This window comes from Aulostomus chinensis, chromosome 9, assembly GCF_037954235.1.
Source record: "Aulostomus chinensis isolate RoL2024-O1b breed Wild chromosome 9, RoL_Achi_v1.0, whole genome shotgun sequence".
Lineage (NCBI taxonomy): Eukaryota > Metazoa > Chordata > Actinopteri > Syngnathiformes > Aulostomidae > Aulostomus > Aulostomus chinensis.
In genome coordinates, this window is record NC_141328.1 from 4,601,181 (window position 1) to 4,622,631 (window position 21,451).

At 42.1% G+C, this 21,451-nt stretch overlaps 3 protein-coding genes across 21 annotated transcripts in view; all 3 read left to right on the plus strand.

Annotated features, from left to right (window-relative positions):
* Positions 1-1,039, plus strand: part of hspg2 (heparan sulfate proteoglycan 2) — a 106,533-nt gene extending 105,494 nt beyond the window's left edge. For all 8 annotated transcript variants that reach the window (XM_086213247.1, XM_086213239.1, XM_086213241.1 and 5 more), the window contains one exon: positions 1-1,039. This exon is cut by the window's left edge and continues 1,045 nt beyond it. The gene's annotated coding sequence lies outside the window, so the exon portion shown is untranslated.
* A 752-nt stretch (positions 1,040-1,791) lies between these two features.
* muc5.7 (mucin5.7) lies at positions 1,792-10,531 on the plus strand. Of its 2 annotated transcripts, none has more exons than XM_086213248.1 (12): positions 1,792-1,925; positions 7,000-7,034; positions 7,131-7,161; positions 7,249-7,281; positions 7,364-7,535; positions 7,701-7,804; positions 7,907-8,078; positions 8,387-8,490; positions 8,910-9,090; positions 9,173-9,276; positions 9,462-9,633; positions 9,737-10,531. In XM_086213248.1, the coding sequence occupies exons 2-12, from the start codon at positions 7,020-7,022 to the stop codon at positions 9,855-9,857; spliced, it is 1,209 nt and encodes a 402-aa protein (XP_086069374.1). In that variant the 5' UTR covers positions 1,792-1,925; positions 7,000-7,019; the 3' UTR covers positions 9,858-10,531. The 2 variants fall into 2 exon arrangements, with proteins under 2 accessions (XP_086069374.1, XP_086069375.1); XM_086213249.1 differs by having other exon boundaries at positions 1,800-1,934.
* A 505-nt stretch (positions 10,532-11,036) lies between these two features.
* tmem269 (transmembrane protein 269) lies at positions 11,037-21,034 on the plus strand. 11 transcript variants are annotated; one of them, XM_086213272.1, is made up of 8 exons: positions 11,056-11,110; positions 11,911-11,963; positions 13,065-13,114; positions 14,864-15,011; positions 15,760-15,857; positions 17,628-17,771; positions 18,680-18,880; positions 20,275-21,034. In XM_086213272.1, exons 4-8 carry the CDS (start codon positions 14,971-14,973, stop codon positions 20,382-20,384), a joined length of 594 nt encoding a protein of 197 aa, XP_086069398.1. In that variant the 5' UTR covers positions 11,056-11,110; positions 11,911-11,963; positions 13,065-13,114; positions 14,864-14,970; the 3' UTR covers positions 20,385-21,034. The 11 variants fall into 11 exon arrangements, with proteins under 11 accessions (XP_086069397.1, XP_086069389.1, XP_086069396.1 ...); XM_086213273.1 differs by lacking the exon at positions 11,056-11,110 and adding an exon at positions 11,117-11,287; XM_086213271.1 differs by having other exon boundaries at positions 11,037-11,110; positions 11,911-13,114.
* The last annotated feature ends 417 nt before the right edge of the window (positions 21,035-21,451 follow it).

Below are 21,451 nucleotides of genomic sequence, written 5' to 3' on the forward strand. Positions count from 1 at the left end.
AAGAAACCTTGGTGCTAACATCAGACATGAAGATACAGCACATAGTTACTGTTATAGTTGTGTTTATGGTAGTCATTTGTTGAGGAATATTTCCATGTAAAAGAGGATGTGCACGACATTTTAGTTTGATCTGATAGTGATACGGCATGATGGTTTGCCTCCACAGCCTCATTTGATTGAGTAGATCTCAAAAAAAAAAAAGCAGTTTTCAAGAAATGAGAAGGGTGTAATTTTTATGTGTGGTTGTTCATAATATTTTTGAATGTCTAAAACTATCTGCAGGTAGATATAAGTATCGATGAGAGTGAGTGTATAAGCCAGCTAGATGCAGTGTATCGCCCCAGTATACAGTGTTTTATGATCCATAACCTCAGGAGGGTCAACCCAGAACTGCCTCAAGATGTTTCTTCATTTTCAGGTCGGGTAGCTTTAGCGATACTTAACATAAGCTATAAAGCTTTGACGGCGCTCTGCAGAGGGAGATTAAACAGCACTTCCTGTCAGGTGGGATGGGGGAAGCAGTCGCTGTGACCCGTCGTGTAGCTCTAACGAAGCATGCTCGCCTGCCTTAGTTTTGTGAACACACAACAAAACCACAATGGCACAATCACTGTCACAGAAGTCATTTTTGTAAGCTTAAATATTTGTATTAATATTCTAAAAGTGAGCACTATCCCTTCTGTTAGAGTTGCTTCATTTTTATTTATTGTATGTTTTTTTCTTTTTGTTTCAAGGCTTGATTCTGCTGTTTTAGAGCAATCAGAGGCTTGCTTTTCTTCTTCTTCTTCTTCTTCTTCTTCTTCTTCTTCTTCTTCTTCTTCTTCTTCTTCTTCTTCTTCTTCTTCTTCTTCTTCTTCTTCTTCTTCTTCTTCTTCTTCTTCTTCTTCTTCTTCTTCTTCTTCTTCTTCTTCTTCTTCTTCTTCTTCTTCTTCTTCTTCTTCTTCTTCTTCTTCTTCTTCTTCTTCTTCTTCTTCTTCTTCTTCTTCTTCTTCTTCTTCTTCTTCTTCTTCTTCTCTGGTTATTGTGTATGGCCTCCCACATCCCCTTGTTTGTCCCTCATGTTTGATAAAGGAGAGAGCGCCCCCCCCCCCCCCCCCCCCCACAATAAAGTTCCAATGATCACTCTTCACGTGAATGGTTCCTACATGATCCTGAACTGGAACATTTAGGCTCTATCAAGACAGGAGGGTGTGTGTGATCATGCGGACTGAGACCAGGTTCAGGTTTAGACCTTTGAAGCAGACTGGGATTGTGTGTGCTCCTCTTCGGGCACCTTTTGTGTATCTGCTCTTCAACTGGATTTTCATATATACACTGTACACTTTTGCCCAATGGAATAGATCCCAAGAAATCGCCACTGGTTGTTTTATGACATTACAGCTTGGTCATAAATGTCAAATGTATATGAAAGGTGCACTTTTAGTCATGATGGACATTTGGATTTTTTTTTTTTTAACACTTAACTGTTTCGCTTCTGAGCTGCAGAAAAAGATGGATAAATGAATGAAATTGTAGAAGATGAGATATTGTCAGGATGGCCTGACTGTTCCATTTCCAGTGTTGAAGCCCCCCCCCCCTCTTTTCCCTGCCCTTGGTGTTTCTTAATTAAAAACAAAATTCATGTGCTATTTGTAATGTTGTGTTTTCCTTTTGTGCCGTTGGGTTCTGTTGCCGGAGGCTGTGGGCCAAAGATGTGCTGTTGAAATGAAATGGTACTCAGATTGGAAACTCAGAGTTTTCTGTTTCAGAACAGCTGATCTGAGTTAAACTAATCAACTCTGAGGAGGTTCACGCTGAGTAAAGCGCGTGCACCACGACTTTAAAAAAGCCAACGTTAATGGAGCCTCGATCGTGCGATTCACCGTGGCAACCGCTGACAGAAAGAGCTCCGAATACTTTCCCTCTCTGGAATAAAGAATCCTAGTGTGCGTACCGTGAGTATGAACACTCGTCCTTTTTTTTTTTTTTTTTTTTTGTCATACAGCTGCAACAGCAAAAGATTGAGGAAACTGGTGTGGGAGGAAATTGCTGCTTGGGTCAAATTAAAATTTGAATATATCTATTCATTTAATATTTAATCGAATAATGTGTGAAAACTAGTGTAATCTAAGTGAAGCAAAACAACAAATTAGGTAAGAGTAGTTATAAAACACATGGGTAAAAAACAGCATGAAGAATAAGAATGTATAGTTCTAATTGTGAAAAGTCAGGCAACAAATGCAGGTTTAAAGGTCTCCTGTGGCAGCTGCTCCAGTAGCTCCGAGTATAAAAGCTATGAGGCCAAAAGGAACCTTGTTGTCCCCAATTTGTGACCTTGGGACCTACTTTGGGCAGCTCTGTTGTTCCTAAACACTACAGGTAATCCTTAAACCCTGAGGTGATGCTGGGAAAGTTACCATATTATTCCAGAACCTATTTAGAATGTCTGGTGTTTCTTTGTTGAGGTCACACCCAAACCAATTTTTTTTGAATAAACTTGACCTATGGGTGTTAGTGTTCTCATCTTACCTCATCATGTTTGCTTGTTGCATTAGCATAGCAAAAGGCAACTAAAACCACACGTTCATGAATGTCCCCTCAGAAAAATAGGACAAAGAAAGTGGCCCCAGAGAGGCTGAAGCACGTTAATAATCAGACGAGTCACTCGTCCTACAGTGGTGACACAGCACTGCTAACTGCTCTTAATAGAGAAAGTAGAAGCTAATAATCATCTTACGGGGGGGTTCAGAGGTTATGTGTTGGCTAACTGAGCTTATACATGAGGCCAGGAAGATGCTCCACCTTTTTTTTTGTTATACTCTTTGCTATATATATATATATATTATTGTTAACGCTTCTTACACAACTAATGATCTTCACATTTGTCCAACTATCAAAAGGTAGTCAGGCTCAGTTTGCAAAGCTCCCTTTATCTACAGCCTGCAGCACCGAACACAAGGTACACCTGTTCAACTGCCAGTACTGCAAGTATCTGATCAGCCAGTCCCATTGCGGCAATGCATGCATAGAGGCATGTAGGCGTGATCAAGAGGTTATGCTGATGTTAAAATGAGCATTGAAATGGCGGGGGGGGGGGGGTTAAAATAAATTTGAACATGGCACGTTCAGAGAATTTCAGAAATTGCTGATCTACTGGGATTCTCGCGCACAACCATCTCCAGAGAACGGTTCGAAAAAGAGGAAATATCCAGTGAGGAGCCGTAAAAATGTGTTGTTGATGGCTGAGGTCAGAGGAGAATGACCAGAATGGCTTGGGCTGATGGAAAAGCAACGGCAACTCAAACAACCAGCCGTTGCAACCGTGTGAAGAAGAAGAGCGCTTCTGTACACACCACAGCCTTGAAGCAGAGCTGCAGCAGCAGAGGAACACAATGGGGGCCTCGGCTATCAGCTTGGAAAATCAACAATTCACACGAGCTCGACAAAAACTGGAAACAACCCGATCTGCTAAGTCTGGATCTCAGTCCAGTGGTGCACCTTTGCAACGTGGTGGAACGGGACATCCGTATCATGGATGTGCAGCTGATAGATCTGATGCTATCCCGTCAACATTCCTCTGCGAGGAATATTTCCAGCACCTTCTTGAATCTATGCCACAAAGAATTAAGGTAGTTCTGTAGGGCAAAAGTGGGTCCAGCCTGGCACTAGCAAGGTGCGCTTGATAAAGTGGCCAGCGAGTGTGCTATTATTTAGAATACAGTTTTATTTTATGATAAAATCATCAAATGTAAAAACTGAGCAGTTCCCCCTACATAAGACCGTTTAGTCAAGGCTGCTGGGTGTCTTTGTTTTTTGGTTTTTTTTTAATTAAATCTGTTAAAGTGAACATGACACACAAAGATCTGACCTTTTCTTCAACATCACCTGCAGGGATGTTTTGTGTCTTGTTGTTCTAGCTTCATTTGCGGTCTAAAAAATATCCAGTCAGAAATGAGGCAAACCCTAAACTCATTCTTGGCCAGTTAGCGAGCATAACTTTCTATCTCTGAACCGGCGGGGTCATTTGTTTCAGGTCTGCATCGTGCTCAAGGCTAGTTGGGTGTGTTTGGTCTCAGTGTCATCTTTACTAATCCTCCTCAGTTCACACCCATCTGTCAGGAGTGTCTAACAGCACGTCCCGAAGGAATTTCTTTTTTTGCAAATACATCGGTTGTTCTGTGATGAAACTCAATCGTCACAAGTCAGCTCTTGACTTTCCTGTGTGGCACAAAGATGCCCAGAGAAGAATAAAGGCCCTTTGACCTTTTCAAATAAATGGGACTCAGTTTCAGTAAGATATTCTGTTGCAGCTTCAATTCATTATTCTCATCAGGTGATTGAATTATTTAAATGTGTATACGTTCACAATTTTCCACAGCAATTAAGATCATTTAAGATAAATATTCTTCTGTCAGTCAATAAAACATCATTTGCTTACAGAAGCATCTTTCAGACAAATTCAAAAGTGCTTCATAGTGATTTGTAAAATACAGGAAGTTAAAGCGAATTCAGGTACGACTGAATTAAAGGTGCTCTAAGCGCTGTTGCATGGTTTCAGCGCAATTTTATTTTTGTCTCAAATCATAGGCGTCTCCGCTTGAGAGCTGCCTGCCCCCTGAATCCACTAAGAAAAAGCCTGGCCTCTGGAGACGACGCAGGGCTCACAAACGGCAAACAAACACTGAGTGCACAGGATATGCACATAAACATAACAAACCACAATCCAGCCAATCACAGACAAGATGGTTGGGGATGGGGGGGATTAGTGCATGTGCACACATTTGGGAATAAGCAGAGTTGATTGGGTAGCGTAGTAGCTATGACCAGGGGTGAAAATGGGCCATAACACAGTTCCGGTAAAGTACTCACAGCTGGAACGAAGTTCCGCTAAAAAAAGGAGGAGAAGGAAGCTGTCTAAATCCGATTTTAAATAAAGAAAATGACGTCTGAAGGCGGTTTCACTCTGAACGCGGCAGACGCGGTGTGGTGCGGTGCGCGGGTTGGGGCACAAGCATGCGCAGCGCTACCGAGTTGCTGGGCTTGGCTAGCGCTCATGTGACGTCACAGCGCGCCCACATTCACAATGAATGGACTTCCCCCGCACAGCCTGCGCCTTGCATGTTCAGTGTGAAACCGCCTTGACACTGAGTCGTGCCCATGAGCGCATCTTCGCATGCGAGGCGTTTCTGGTTGGCTGACAGACGGACACGTGGGTCACGTTACCAGTATTGTTAGTTTTGATAGGTTAAAACCACACGTGTTCTGCTTTCACAGAACGAAAAAAAGAGACAGAAAACAAAACAGAGGGCAAAATCAAATTAGTGATTGTTCTTGAAATTTTCCACGTTTTGTGTTGTGTCACTCACTGTAAAGTGTAAACTGATATTTTGCTAAATAAAGCATTGAGTGATATTGATGATCTGTTTCTTCATGTCTGCCTGTTCCCTGTTGTTAGCAGTGTAATGGGCAGTTACTGTAAAAAGCAGTTTTCAAAGCGTTTCCAGGGGTAGCGCGGGAAGGGTGGGGCTATGGGGGCTGCAGTTGTGTGGGGAATACACACCCGAAAACTGTCATAAAAATCACCCAAAACCGATTAAAAACCGTAAAACTTCGTCAGCGGCGTACAGTTCCGACAAGACTTTTAAGCCACTTTCACCCCTGGCTATGACACTCATAAGCCATTTTTCAATGTATGCATCGATGCCATCCATCCATCCATTTTCTACCACTTATCCTGCTAAGGGTCGCAGGGGGGTGGAGCCAGGAGTTACTTTTAGCCGGATCCTGCTGGAACAAGCTCCGGGACCTCTGAATTTTGGCCTCCCTGTGTTCCGGTACTTATTAGGGCAGATCCAGTACCTCTCGTATTAAAAAAAACACAAAAAAAAACTAACAAACACGAAACATATATAAAACGTTTTAAAAATGTTTAAAATAAAATAGTAATGTATTCATTTACAGAACACATCCTAAGAATTTCATGTTGTTAAGATTCAATGTCATTTGAAAGAGTCTGAGATCTGTTGATGCACTGATGCCAGCAAACCCCGCCCCTGACACCGAAAAACAAACAAACAAACAAACAAAAACTTTTGAAATTCGCCACATTTGAGGAGCAAGCAGAGAGAGAGAGAGAGAAAAAACAGTTACTACTTCAACAGCAGGCGGCACGGTGGTGCAGTGGTTGGCAGTGTCCGGTTTTGAGTCCCGGCTCGGGCACAGGATCTTTCTGTGTGGAGTCTCCATGTTCTCCCTGTTCCTGTGTGGGTTCTCTCTGGTACTCCAGCTTCCTCCACAGTCCAAAGACATCAAGAGGGGACCAGGTTAATCCAGACTCTAAATTGACCGTAGGCGTGGCTGGGAGAGCCAATGGTTGTCTGTCTCTATGTGTTGGCCCTGCCATGGACTGGTGACCTGTCCAGGGTGAACCCCGCTTTTCGGCTGAAGGCTGCTGGGATAGACTCCACCCCCCACCACCCTTAACAGGATAAGAAGTAGAAAATCTTTATTGATTTCAGGAACATAAATTATCTTGCATCAAACACACACTAATTATGTCTTCATAAAGTAAACTATAGATTCTTTAACTTCTATTTCAGACTGTCATTAGACTTTTTCTTAACACAGAATACTGACTGTCATCAGGACATCCCCGTGTCACTCACCACTTAAATGTCTCTCTTATTTGAATTTATACAGTATTTCAATCATTCGCCTTCTTTACAGCCGTATCTTTACGGTTTATGAGAAAAAAATCCTGAGGGTCAACCTGTGAGGGAGGAGCCGACATTAAACATTGTCCACTCCCCACAAGCTCCCAGGAGACCTCCTGTGTCTGTGTGTATGTGACATCAACAGGTGATGTAGAAGTGGAAGAGCGCGTCTCTGCTCTTTTCAGGGTGATGTTGTATGTTGCTCGTGTCTCATAAAAAAAGAAATTTCTTTACAAGAGAACCAAGAATTTCTGCAGCACACGTGGATTTATTTCATTCTTCTCTCCTCCTCCTCTTCCTCCTTCAGGACCACCAGATACCAGAAGCATGTTTGTCTTTCAGGTAATTTCATTTATCTGATCGGCTTGTACTTTCAGCTGTTTTGTTCTTCATCACACCCTCTCTAAGTCGATCTCCTCTTCAACTTACTTCTTGTAGAACTTTGCAGCTTGGTGTCTTCTTGTTCCAGGTACCGCAAGTAAAACCTACATATTTGTTTTATTTGGCACACTCAAAATTAAAGTTTTAACTGATAAAAGATGCTCTCCTCCTCCAGACCTCCACTTGTTTGCCTCACATGCATTTGAAAGTAAGCCCTGCATGTCTGTATTTTTGGCTCATTGTTTGATGAAGGGAATATGGAGACCTCCAGTAAAATTCTCCCCCCGCAGCCTGCAAGACAGCCTGGTTTGATGAGGGGGACGTTTCCAGAGATGGGGACTCGGAGCTCTTGCCTGACTTGAGAAGGAAACACGGCACCAGGATCTGCTCTGACCCGGTGGACATGGAGGCTCGGACTGTTGCCGGCATCAAGTCCCAGCACTCGAGGAACACCTTCCATACGTAAAGACTTACATTACAAAACTGGGTTGACTTGAGGAAGCTGTGAGAGCGCAGGATCAAGGAATCGATGATGAGTCAAGAACTTCAAAAAAAACCAAAATCCTGATTTTACTCTTTTACATAGGGAGACCTAAGCCAAGTGGATGGTGTGATTGTGTTTTTCAGTAACAGCGCATCCCAAGGCCTTTTATGCTTAAACTCAGAACAGAGGTGGAGACAGTGTGATGATTACAAGGTCATGTTCACCTGCAGCGGACAGTTCTGCTCAGGTACGTGACAACACCAACTTATGTAATGATGTATTTACAGTAATACGTGAGATATTGCACTTGCATTTGAATATCGTATTCATCCGTCTCTCTCTCCTTCAGAGTGTAGGACGCGCTGGTTCGACCATGATGACCCGACAGGTAATGGGGATTTCGAGGTCCTCGGTGACCTGATCACCATGCACCCCAGCGAAATCTGCCCTCAACCGATAGCCGTTGAGGTCCAGACCATCTCTGGAGACCCCGCCTCCAGCACAAAGGATGACTTCTTGATGTGAGATTCACCTCATCAATAAAGTTTTAAAATGATTGATAATGAACTCATTTCAATAATTTAAAAAACATCATTAATCATTTTTTTTAAAAGATATAATTATTTGACATGGAAAAAACATTTTATTCTCATAAATGTTTGTTTACCACAAAGCATATTTCTGTCAACGGTAGAAAATCCAATGTAGTGTCACTTCTTCTCTTTGTTTAGGGAAAACATGGCGATGCAAACTTCTGTGTTGACCTGAAAAAAATATGTGTCACCTCCTCAACTCTATCTCGTCTCCCCTCTTTCCCTCTTTCTTGCAGTTACGACGCCACCTATGGTTTCGCCTGCGTTAATGCAGAGCAGGGCAGCAGGACTTGTGAAGATTACAGAGTCAGATTTACGTGTCCGACAGAGTTCTGTCAAGGTAGGCACTGCTAGAACCCTCAGGACTCCACAAGATCTGTGATAAGACGAATAAACTCGGTCTTCAGAAGTGCTGTATGAATGTGAGTTCTTTCTTTTTATGTATACTGCAAATTCCATATTTTTTTTCCACAATTGCTTCCACGTCACGGAACAAAGCAACTCCAAATAATACCAGCTTCTAGCACTACACTGAAGGTAGTGCACACATCTTATGAAATATTGTGTAGATCTGCAAGAAAAAGCTGCCAAATTCCTAATATTTCGGAAATGCAGTCCATCTCGATGTTAATGGGATGGTTCCCAAGATGCTTTTGCACATCATAGGAGGTTTAACTGTATGGTCACTTTAAATTCAGAAATAAAAAATGTCTGTCATGATCAACCTCATCCCTGGTTCTTGTCCGCGTTTGTTGTCAGTGTCTGAGGAGTGTCGCACACAGTGGCTGAACAGCGATGACCCGTCGGAGGAAGGGGATGTGGAGTCCATATTTAGGCTGCTGAGGACTTTCCCTGGTCAAGTCTGCAAAAATCCAGATAAGATTGAGGCCAAAACAACAAGTGGATTACCTGTGGAACTCACAGGCGACACGATCCTGGCGTAGGCGCATGTCTCAGTCATCAAACATGAAGTAGAATCTGAGTGGCCTTTTCATTATGGATGCTTCTCTTTTCTATTCCAGCTATGATGTAAGTTTTGGCTTGGCATGCATCAATGAAAACCAGGAGAATAAACAGTGTGAGGATTATCAAGTGATCCTGACCTGTCCCTCAGACTTCTGTCAGGGTGAGTTTTTAGGTCAGTTCAGGGTCGATTCACCCTAAAAAGTTGTGGTTTTTGTTTTATTCTGAGCCAAAAAGCTGAAAATCAGAGAGCCATTGGAGATGTTTGTGGCTCAAACTGTCAATCAAAACTCGGACATCTTTAAATAAGAGGACGATGGCAAATGCATCTGTGAATGTTTTTTGCAGGTTGCAGGACACGCTGGTTTGATGAAGACGATCCCACTGGGCGGGGCGACTATGAGACACACCTCCAGCTGCATATGGTGTATCCCAGTCAGGTCTGCTCTCAGCCTATAGCCGTTGAAGCCATGACGGTGTCTGGTGTCCCAGCACACAAGACTGGAGACGTCTTTCAAATGTGAGCTGTGGGACAAATGCCGGGAATTTATAACCACGAGTTGCATTTGTTTTTGCATCCATTTCTGCTCGTGACAAACACTGACATCATTATCATATTTCAGGTATGATGCTTCTGGTGGTTTTGCCTGCGTGAATGAAGGGCAGCCTGGTGGAAAACGCTGTCAAGACTACAAGATCCGCTTCACCTGCCCGCTTTCTTTCTGCTCTCTGTTTGAATCCTAATAAATCATAGAGGCTGTGTCATCACTATTAGAATATAATTAGCTAATTTTTAGAATTCCTTACAGTGCCTTTTTGTTTCATTTCAAAGGAAGGAAGGAAGGACAGCACAGAAGAGAGCACATTAACTTGCTGCTATGTTACTGTATGCAAGTGTCATTGCACCGCCGTGCAACAGCATGAAATGCATCTTATTCCAGTGTGCTGGCAGACTTTACTGTAGTAAAACGCAACCTTTGTTCTTTATCTAAACAGAAAATGCCACCACACCTGTCTGTCATTTTAATTTGTCATCAGGAACAAATCAAATATCAAACAATTTACCCCCAATGCCTGTTTATTTGAGTTTTGGAGACTGAGCGAAGGCCATCTTCATGAGAAAATGGGAGGGTTTTTTTTATATCATACATTATGCAGGTTTGTGTGCATGGAAATGCACTTCATATTTTTAACGTGAGTTTAATGTGTAGTGAGAGAAATGTACTTGCAAACCTGCGCTGTGCAATTCGACATGTATGCAGTCCATGATGTGGTGACTGTTGCGCTGCAGTGGCCATGAGAATGACAACACTATTTTTGCAGTGACAACGTATGAGTCCTCGTCAATTTGGTAAATTTGTGACCACATGATCAAACCTGTTTCCACAATTTGTTAATAAACGCAAGATAAATCTTAATCCCACAGTTTTGTTTCATCATGCCTGAGAGATTTTCCCCCACAATTTGATCCGTTTATTCATTGCCATGAGATTTAAAATATTCCAACTCTGATTCATACAATTGTAGGTACAACAGGCTGCGTCTTGCTACTTTACATTTTTCAAAAAGTAGGAAATCTTGGGGCCACAACACTCTATCTCTCTCTCTCTCTCTCTCTCTCTCTCACTCTCTCTCAGATTACTAAAACATATTATAATTTAATATACATGATTATGACACATAAATTGCCAAAAAAACCCTCCTATTCCAAACATAAATCCCGTTGCTTTTTATTATCACAACAGCTTTAATGAAAAAAAATAAATAAAAAACAAAACCAAAAGTCTCCGCACTTTAAAATGTTCTCACGTTGTATAAATCGTGTGTTCTGCACGCATTCCTGCACTCATTATCAGCATGTACCATCAAACAATTCCTCCAAAATATTCACTCAAAAAAACAACAATAGGCACGTCACTTCCGGTGGAATATTCCAGCGGATTTGTTCTTGCGCTTTAAAAGGAGGACGCGCTGAAAAGCGGCTGTGAAGTTGACAGGTAAACGGCCATATATATTATCTACGGTATATGCCACTGATAACTTTACGCACCATACAGTTAAAGTAGGATTTAGGCAAGAAAGAAAAAATAAATAACAGAAAAATAAATTAGGTCCGTGGTGTTGTTGCATCATTTGATTTGTGCAGTCTCCATAGTTTGTGGAGATCATCTCAGGTAAGAGGAGAAACACCGCGCATCTTCACGTTTAAAGCACTTATTTTTAAAGGTGGAAAGAAAAACCTCTGATTTGCACCGTCGGGCTGTTTAATTGTGACGCAGTTATTCCACTCTCCTCGCAGGCTGCTCAGATGCGAGCCTTGACAGTATTTTTCATCTGTTAACACTGGAGGATTTCATGCTTTTGCCTGTGCGAGGTGATGCTCCTGCGCGGATGGGGCGCCAGCAGCCGGGCGCAGCGTTATAGGCTGCTGTAGTGTAGTGATGAGGGCTGGTGCTGCGGCTGGAGCCCTGCAGGCGTTCAGGCCACAGCTGAGAGGAGACCAGCAGGTGGTTTCTGGAGTATGGGAAGCCTTAAAAAGACAGAGTATCTTCCCTTAAACTATAGTTTATGAGAGATAGTTGCTTTGAATAATGAACAAAAAAAAATGATGTGATTTCATAGAAGTAGGACACAAAAATTGATAAAAGGTTTGATAGTTGGATAAGAAAACTTGTCTCCTAAAATCTTACTAAGGGTTATTCAGTGAGTTGTTTTTGATACCAAAGTTTGCACATTATTAAAATACGATGTCCTGTCTGTACATGTATGAGTAAGAAATGTTCTGTTTGTCTTTCAGCTGTTTGTCCTTTGATCCAGAGTCAGTCATGATCCTCCTGACTACCTCCTCCGGTAGGTACTTCACTCCTTGTTTCTCAGTCTCCTCTCATAGTCTGGATGACGGTACGTGGATGTGGGTGCAGAGGTTAAAGCCAAATTCAGCTTGGATCCAACTGAACATGTAAACAGCCACTAACGTTGGGACCAGATCGATGTTTGGATGAATGAAATGTGACGGGATTATTCATCTCGTAAAAGTAAACACAGAGCAGGAGGCGGGAGAGCTATGATGATGTGGAAAATGGCTTTAATCTGCTTGTAGACGTAGAACCTAGATTTAGTAAAGGGCTGAGAGAAATTATTCAGTAACACTGAAAAGATACAACAAGACATATATTCATGATTTATTGCAATCAGACAAGAAAGTACTGCCTGGCTCATTAAGCTAACAATAGGGAATCTTTAGAGGTGTGGGTAAGGGGTTTGTACCAAAACAGGATCCAGGGAGTGGATAAAATACAACTTCTTAACTTCCCATGAGATATTTTACAACAAAGCGGCTTTTGTTTTTGTGTTGATGATAAGTGAGGTCTTTGGAAATCCATAAAACCACACCCACTTGCATTTTTTGGAATTTGCTTCAGCGCGTCAGGTGTACACTTAATATACAAGTCTGCTTTTTCTGTCATCATATAAAAAGTCGAACTGGTCGGCAGTCGATTCTTCTTGTTGTGAACAGTTTTCCTTGTTTTTCTTTTAGTCTTTTAGTTGTTACCAGGTAACATAACAGGGCATTATGTAATGTGGACCTTCCCATCATGCTTTGCCCTCATTAGGCATCAATCCAGAAATAGAGACCTGCTTGAAATTGACAGTGTCTGGCTCTGGCTTTATCTTCTTCTTTTTTTTTCTTTTTTATTAACTTCTGAGACAGCAGTATCTTGCGGGTAGAGTCAAGCTGCACATGCGGCTCTGTAATTGTAGTCCATCCTTTTCCTGTAGTTAAGCTGGAAGTAATATTCTGATCCAATGCAGAATGTCATCAGCAGTGACTCCTGTTTTTCCATGATTTTGGATAAATGATAAAATGAGAAGTGAAAGCATGCTGTCTTGCAGTAAAAGTGTAAGTTGTTGTTGGCTGTATGCTCTGTCTCATGCGCTGTTTTCTTTCAGATGAAGAGTCTCTTGAACTCGTCTGGCTTTGGAATCACAGGAAGTTCAGGGTGAAAAACATTTTAAGGGTTGCTACTGCAACATTTGAAACGTATAAAATATCCGTGCGTGTCGTTATCTGAGCATACCATCTTGGGCAGGGATTTTGAGGAAATTGGACAGAAAACAAAGATTTCTTTGTCTTCATTAAAAAAAACAAACAATCAGAGCAGAGGGAGCAGTTTTTGGCTGGATGATCAGCAGCCATGGCATCATGCTGACTTGTAGTGTAGCTTTTACTTTAGTCAATCCTGCACATTCAGTAATCAGTGCAACTAAACACATCAAGCTATTCCTCCAAGTTTTTTATTCTTATTATTTTAGTTGAAAAAAGTACGTGATGAGTGTAAACAAGGAGAACAGCGAAGATGTGTCTTTATTCCACGAGTTGCATTGACAGCCATGCTGCAGCGGCGGTGATAGATTTGATCAGTCAGCTACGTGAGTGCTGCTGCCATGTCCTTGTCTCAGGTCACTACGTTTGATCAGGCTTATTGATCACATGACTGGTATGTCAATGTAGTAGGTGCAACTCACACTCACTGTAGCCGATGGCGTGTATGTGGTAGATCCCTGAATGTCCGTAGCTTCCCCACAACAGTTTTTGTGTGTATTTGACCCCTGATGGGCTCACACTTCACATGTTAAGATTAAGATACTGAATCATTATGAAATGTTTCCGATGAAAATATTTTCTTGATATTGATGTTAATTGCATGTGATATTGGAATCTGCTAATTATTTAACACATAGATATTACAGCAGTGTATTCCTGCCATGCTAGAAATAGAAAAACACATTTTATAATGTGAAAAGTTTATCACTGTTATTACTAGAATTTTTTCCCGTGAAAAATGAAGACATTTTCACAGTTTAAAACGGACAAATTTCTCATCTTCTAACATGAAAAATTTCTAAAGTTATGACATAACTTTGCATAAGTTTGCATGAAGATGAGATAAGTTTGCAATGCTTTTGTTCAAGTCAGAACAAGTAAATGATGTGCAGACAAGAGATCATTAACAGAAGAATCTCACCAGCTCACGCTTTAAATTCCTTAGCTTACGTGTTTCCGTGCTTGGCACTCCCTCATTCAAATATCAGATCCAAGCCACCAAGATAGTTAATTGTAAAAACACACAAAGTTTCTAGTTATAACGTAAAAAGTAAATGTGAATTCGCGTTACAGTGCAAACGTGTCTTGTTCTTGCGACGAGCGATCAGTTTTTGTTTCTCCTGCGGTGGCAGCCATACACAGCTGTTAGACATGCCGCATCATGTGACAGGAGATGATGCTCTAAATGATGCATGCTGTCCGCTGCACAGCCCTGATTGAATGAATGCATCGTAACGAAATGCATTTTAGTGATCTGAAAAGGGATGAATAAATCGTAAAGGTTGGTCTCCGTCCAATAAACATACATCTTGGTAAGTGATGCTTCTTCTACATAAGATGTGAGAATCGGTTTGGTAGTAATACTTTTAAGCACAGTATTTCAAAAAAAAGGAACTCTCAGCATTTGGTTGTTTGATAGGGAGTACACAAAAAGATGAATCAGTAATGATTGCTATTTATAAAGCAACAAGATTACCCTTGTCCAGCTCAAAGTGGAAGATAATTTGTAAACTATTTAGACACATTTGTTCAAAGGTCAGCAGGTATGGTCCCCCGATCATAGCCGTAGCTTTTCCTGAAACCACAGCAGAGGTTAATGGGCTGACACAGGCAGCTGCTAACTGCTCTTGTTGTTTGGTCTCAGGTCTCTTCCAGTGTACCAACAAGCTCTTTCTGAGTGATCAGGCCACAGGACTCCAGGTCAAGGAGTTTGCACGAAAAAATGCAGCAAACGCTCTGTCAGTTGCCAACATGGTCATGGGCATGGCCTCTATTCTCAGCAGCCTGAATGGGTGAGTGAACATGCCATTATTGGATTTGACTCTTTGCAACATTAGGCAGAGTGGACAAAAGTCTATAATGTGGCCCTGATCGTTGAGCCTATGTGTGGATGAGATTTTCAATCTGAAACGATGGAAGATAAGTGGAATGTGAAGCTGAGGATGTGGCAGGCATCGACAAAAATAAAACTTCTGCTGTCGTGGTGGTCCTCAGGGGCGATGTGTTTCACAGAACACGTCAGGACATTGCAATAAAAATAAGTTTTATTTTTTAAATGATTTTCTGAGGAAACTCTGAGGAAACATAGTCAGCATTCACTAGAACCTGTATTTATCAACCACCACAGCAGATAACAAAAGAAATCATTCAAACAACATGGGGCCTTTGGCACATATTCTGACTGGTCTGCATATTCCGTTGTTCACCAGGTGTTTTATCATCAGTAAGCAAGCTCTTGGATGATGTGGCTGTTACCTCATAGCTTCAAGATAGAGCCACTCGTATTAATTGACGTTTTGCCCATCAGAGCCTCTGTAGAAAATGCTTATTTGTCACTGACAGCAAGTTTCTGACCAGATGAGCTGCACCAAAGGCCCAGACCAAGATCAGATCTGTTATTAAAAAAAAAAGAAGACAAAAATAGAGCTGTATTTTTAAAACAACTCCAGTTTCAGCTCTTTCCCTCTGTTGGGAGCCTGCAAATATGCACCCCTTTGAAAAGCCTTGCTGTCATTAAACAATGCACTCTGTTTTGTTCAGGCACCATCATGCTGCATGTTGGCTGGTCCTGATTGGCTACCTGCTGGATTTGGCAGATGGAGCAGTTGCTAGGCGACTCGATGCCTGCTCTGCACTGGGTAAGTGGAGTGCTGTGGTCAATAGCTCCAACCAAAGATAAACTTTAACTGGGGTGTTGGCAGAGCTGCTCAGTCCTCTGTCAGGACTTTCTAATTTAGCCACAAAGAGAACCAGTAAAAAGAAACTGTTGAACCACTCTGGATCGTCTTACAGAGCCTCTGACTCAAGGCAAATCAAACATATTTTAAAGTGCATTTGGAGTTTTGTTTGTTTCTTTCTTTTTTTCCTCTCTTGTATTCATTGGTCAGGAGACTCGATATCATGTAATTAGATCATATCGTGTTCTAGCAATAATAATCTTCTGATGATCTGTTTTAATTCACCACCACACTTTCAGCGTTCTTCCACATTCCATGAAAATTCAAAATGTTAATCACATCGTCCCCCCTACACTTTGAATATTAATGAGATGAAAGTCTTGCTTCAGTTAGAGGAAACATTGGTAGCACTGGTAACTTGCTAATGCTAGCAGTTTCCATGAGCAAAGATACGAGGAGTTCTTTTGGTTAGTCCTAGAATGAACGATGGTATATATCATTTGTAACCGCAGCAAGACACGTCTAAGCTAGCAGAGATTTGGGATGGTTTGCTGATGCTGGACTGTTTTTAATAGCAGCGCTCAGAGCAGGAAGCCTTGCTGGCTGGGTCGAACTTCTCGCCTGTGGCTGGGCGTTTGACGCTGATGCTCTTGGGGCTAAGGATGGTCTGAAGTGGGCAAATCATGTTGAGGTGTGCCGCTGGCTTGGATGTCTGTAGTGGTAAAAATGAGGTCCAGCGAATGGGATATCGTTCATTTATTGTGTAAGTATATGTAGTCATTCAACTTTCTCCTCAAGCGGTTCACACTGGCTGACCAGTGCCAATCAAGAGTAACGTCAAATGCTGTGATTGGCTGCTGATGACGGCTCCCTCTTTAGCAATTTCCATCTAAAAAAGGGAGAAAAAAACGTTGCAGTGGGAGCCTGGTCAGACAGAATAAGGAGGCGAAATGAAATGTAATTCAGTTCGAGCAAATGTGCACGTTGTACTGTAAAATAGGTGCAACCACTGTAACAGCACATATTAAACGTCCTATCAGCGGCATGATTTCAAACGATTGAATCTCTATATTTAGTTAATCAGGAGGCAAAAAATAGCTCGGATAAAATTAATTCAAGTGTGCACGTTGACATTTTCTCTCAAGCCCAAAATAGCTCTGAGGTGATACATTGCTGGCTGCACATTTCAGGGGGCTTTGTGTCCCGACGGGGTTTTTCTGCATGACTTTGCAGGTGGATGTTGTTGTGCCCCCCCACGTATTTTGTCAAATGAACAATCACTTTCTGATTAAGCAGCCTAATTCCATGGGATCATGTCCCAATTGTCTATTTTATCCCTTTGCTTTGGCTTCTCTGCATATCTGAAATTGCTAAAATTGTTGACCCTGGGCTTTGGAATTCCACCTCGTTCATTTGAGCGGCGGCATGAATCACCTCTTCCTCATCTGCTGAAAACATGCTCCGTGCTCCTGAGGGATAAAGAGACAAGGCAGGAGAGAATGTTGTTTATAGAATGGTTGGCCGTTGGGCTGACACTGAAATTTCCATTTGGAGATTTTTGCAGGAACACATACCACCGTCACGGGTCAGTAACACTGGAGACGGCCATACAGAAAAGATGATGTATGGATATTCACCAGCTTTGAAAGAATGCAAAACACACATGATCAAAAAATACCTGACAGATTATTCAGAATACCAAATCTACTTTATTTTCATGCCCATTTTCAGGCGCAAAGCTGGATGATTTTGCTGACTTCACTACCTTCGGGATAGCGACGTCGCTGCTCCTGCGGACGCCTGATCTGCTGGACAACATCCTGTGCATGTGCTACGTCCTATCTGTGTTTGTCCGTCTCTGTTTCTTCTCAAGCGGTAAGTCTCTCAGCATTCTGGGTCTGTTATGTTGGGTTTATGTTTTCCATCTAAAATTGTTGCAAATCGTGCCAATGGTTCGTGGATTCAGACTTGGATGGCAGCGAAAAAATGAAGTCAGACATAATGCTGCATGTTATCAATGGAGCAAAATATTCCATGGGAGCACACAGGATTGTACTTTTTATTGAGGTGCGCGGAACACAAAGTGGAATGTCAGCCATGCAACCTACTAATACGATGATCTGTGTGCTCCAGTGGAGTCTTTTGCTGTGCCGATGCTTTAAGTCCTACAGACCTGCATTCAAACAGGAAGCCTTTGCTCCCTTGACACACCACGTAATGCGCGTGCTGACACGTGCACGAACATTTCGGCAGGCGGTGGTTAAAAGGGCGGAGCTAGCCAACTGGAAAAATTGTTCCATAATGCCCAGCTCTTATAGCGGATAGCCTCAGGTAACATTAAGAGAAAAAAAAAAAAACACTTTTAGTGTTGACTACATAACTACCTGAGTCTGACTTTCCCATTACTCACCAATGCACACAGCCACTTGTCGTTGGTTGTTATGTCTGCGTGCCTGCTGCTATGAGAGGAGACGGATGGAATCTGGCTACACCTCAGGCGACTGTGTGGTCAATTACATGTTTTTTTTTTAAATTGGACATCAAAAATAAAGACAAATCACTGTCATCAGTCTCATTCTGTCTCTGTAATGTACTGAGCTTACACAGCGTACTGACACTCTAGCAGGATGCAGAATAACTGGTTTAGTGTTTTTTCGCGGTAAGAGGAGGTTGCGTCTCAACTCAAAGATAGCGATACTGTGATACAGGTCAGTTGTACTCCTGCGACATGAGTCAGTGCACCCACCGCTCATGCTGGAGCTTCTTTCTCCTTTGGTCCCTAGGAATCCCGTTCATGTATCGCGGCCTGCCCTGCATCTATTCCTCAGCCATCCTAGCCAGTGCCTCCCTGCTGTCAGGGGGAAACATGGTCATGCTGCGGGTCATCGCCGTGGCCATGATCCTCTTTATGATCAGTCAGAACTTCTACCCTCACGACAGAGTCCTGGAGTCCCAGGCCTGGAAGAAAGTAGTCTATGCTGGAGGTAAACTTGAAAAATCGAAAGTAGAATGCATGATGATTATCAGATCGGATGAATACTATTATTCATGAATTTTTAATAGGGTTTTAGTATTTGAAATTGAAGTATTTATTGAGTATTTAACATCTGCCACCACCAGCTACAATTCAATGGGATTTATTCTTTATAGTTACTAAAAAAAATATAAAAGCAATATCAAAGGTAACTGTTGAAAAGTTGGACATATTTAGCTGTAAGGATATCAATGCAATATATTATGGCTTCCATTTTGGTCAGTTTTGGGATTTGTCTTGCGTGCATCAGAGCTTTGACAACATCTGAGGGGAGAGAGAGAAGTGAGGAACAACAGTTTACAGAGGTGCATGAGGTGTTGAGGGATTGTAGGGATGCATTTTTAAAGTGGGGTTCCTGCAGATCTGAAGAAAAAAGTCTGAAACAAGGTTTTATATCCTGTAGATCCTGGATCCTGTTGTAGGCCTGAGGCCATCGGATTCCCCGAGTCCCTGTGAAATGATTAAAAGAAGCTTTGGCTTCTGCAAATAATCTGGTTGTAGAATCTAGAAAACCCATTTCTTATGTAATACTCAGAAAACTTGAGGGTAGAAGCCCCTGGTGATGGTATTGAATGCGTTCCAGGTTGGTTACTGTAAATGTTATTGATGAGCAGGTTTTGATGTGTACTTTTATGTTCTGTACGCTTGTAGCTTCTTTGGCGCAGGTTTGCGTTGATTGCTTGATATGATTTGATCCTCTGCTGTGATTCAGTCACACCTGCTGTCATGAATGTAACAGGATTAAAGAAGAACACAATCCAGTAGCAGGCGGCACGGTGGTGCAGTGGTCAGCACCGTCGCCTCACAGAAAGAAGGTTGTGGGTTGGAGTCCCGGCTGGAGCACAGGATCTTTCTGTGTGGAGTCTGCATGTTCTCCCTGTGCCTGCATGGGTTCTCTCTGGTACTCCGACTTCAGGATCATCCTGGTCCCCTCTTGATGTCTTTGGACGGTGGGAGGAGGCAAGAGTACAGAGGAGAACCCACGCAGGCACAGGGAGAACATGGAGACTCCACACAGAAAGATCCTGTGCTGCAGCCGGGACTCCAACCCACAACCTTCTTGCTGTGAGGCAACAGTGCTGACCACTGCACCACCGTGCCGCCTAAATTAAATCATTGGAACAAAAACACTTTCACTAACAGTTTTATCTCACGTGTCTCATTGGCCAGCGATTTGAGTTTGCATGTGACTTTTCTATGGAGGCAGGAAAGCATGTCTGTGGAGTAGCTTGCACGAGCTCTCAGCTGTCCTCTGACAGTAGGGAGGATGATGAATGTTCTGTGGACATCATGTAAAGTGCTCAGCAAAAATGTAATTTTCTTATTCTAATTCTTAATTTCCAGGAATCGTCATGGTGTTCTGCTCGTCCTTCCCTCCAGCGTGTGCGTACTACTTGCTGTGGTCTGTCTCCTACATTTTGTTCCCAACATCTCTTTGGAGCAGTAAAGTGTAAAAAAAAAAAAAAAAGTGGGGGGAGCAGTTTTGTACAATCCACATAGGTTTACCTCCAGTGGTGGCCCGTCCGGGTGAACTGATGCCTCCAGACTGCTGCTGCCCCCTACGGCCATGGAGGACCTAAACTACAAGCTCAACCACCACAGACAAATCACTGCATAACCTTAATTTTGATGTGACACTTATAAATCCAGATGGAAGAGAGGATGAAAAGGACATTTGGTGAAAATTAACTTTCATGCTGTCTGACGTCTTTGTTGCATTGTCACAGAGGGTGCGAGGATGAAGGGGTTCTTCTAAAAACTGAATTTTCAGCAGGTTTATCTCCAGCGTAATCTCTCCCCACGACAGCATTAATCCAACCTTCCATCAGTGTCATGTATGTGACGGCAGGGCACGTCATTCTCTCCCTGGATAACATCCACAGAAATTAATTTGAATTGAAGTGCATACATTTATAATATACTTTTATCTTTAATTTGGTTTTTAAGTGTTACATTTTGTATTTGCATAGATTATTATAACATTTATATTCCGGTGTCGATCATAGTTTGATCATGTTTAGTAACAGCATTTTTAAGATCCAAAATTCCACGTCCTTTCTGTTCACAGGCATTCATGCAGCCTGTTTTTTTTTGGGGGGGGGGGGGGGTTATTATCAACATTTGGGTGAAATTCATTTTCAGAGTATTCACATCAGAATGTGTCTCTTCAAAATACAGTTTTTCCATGTAATAAGTTGTGATTACTGTTCAGTCACTCTTATTGGATTTTCTGTTTCAGTGCAAGTGAACTGATTGAATCTCTGAGTTAAGGACCAGTTGTTGTTGTTGTTTTTTTTCCTTTTCATTTGGAGTTCAAGCTTTTTACCATTTTGTCACTCTGTCCCAGAAATAATGGTTTGGTTGTTTCTTCAGTGAGTGATTTTTTTTGTTATTGGGTCATTTTATGTGTTCGCCTCTGTTTTAAGAGGCCTTGTAGTTTGAGTAGTAAATCCACCCTGGATCCTCGTCACACTACAGAAGAGTCAGAAACGCAACACGACACCCAAATGTTAGCTTTGCA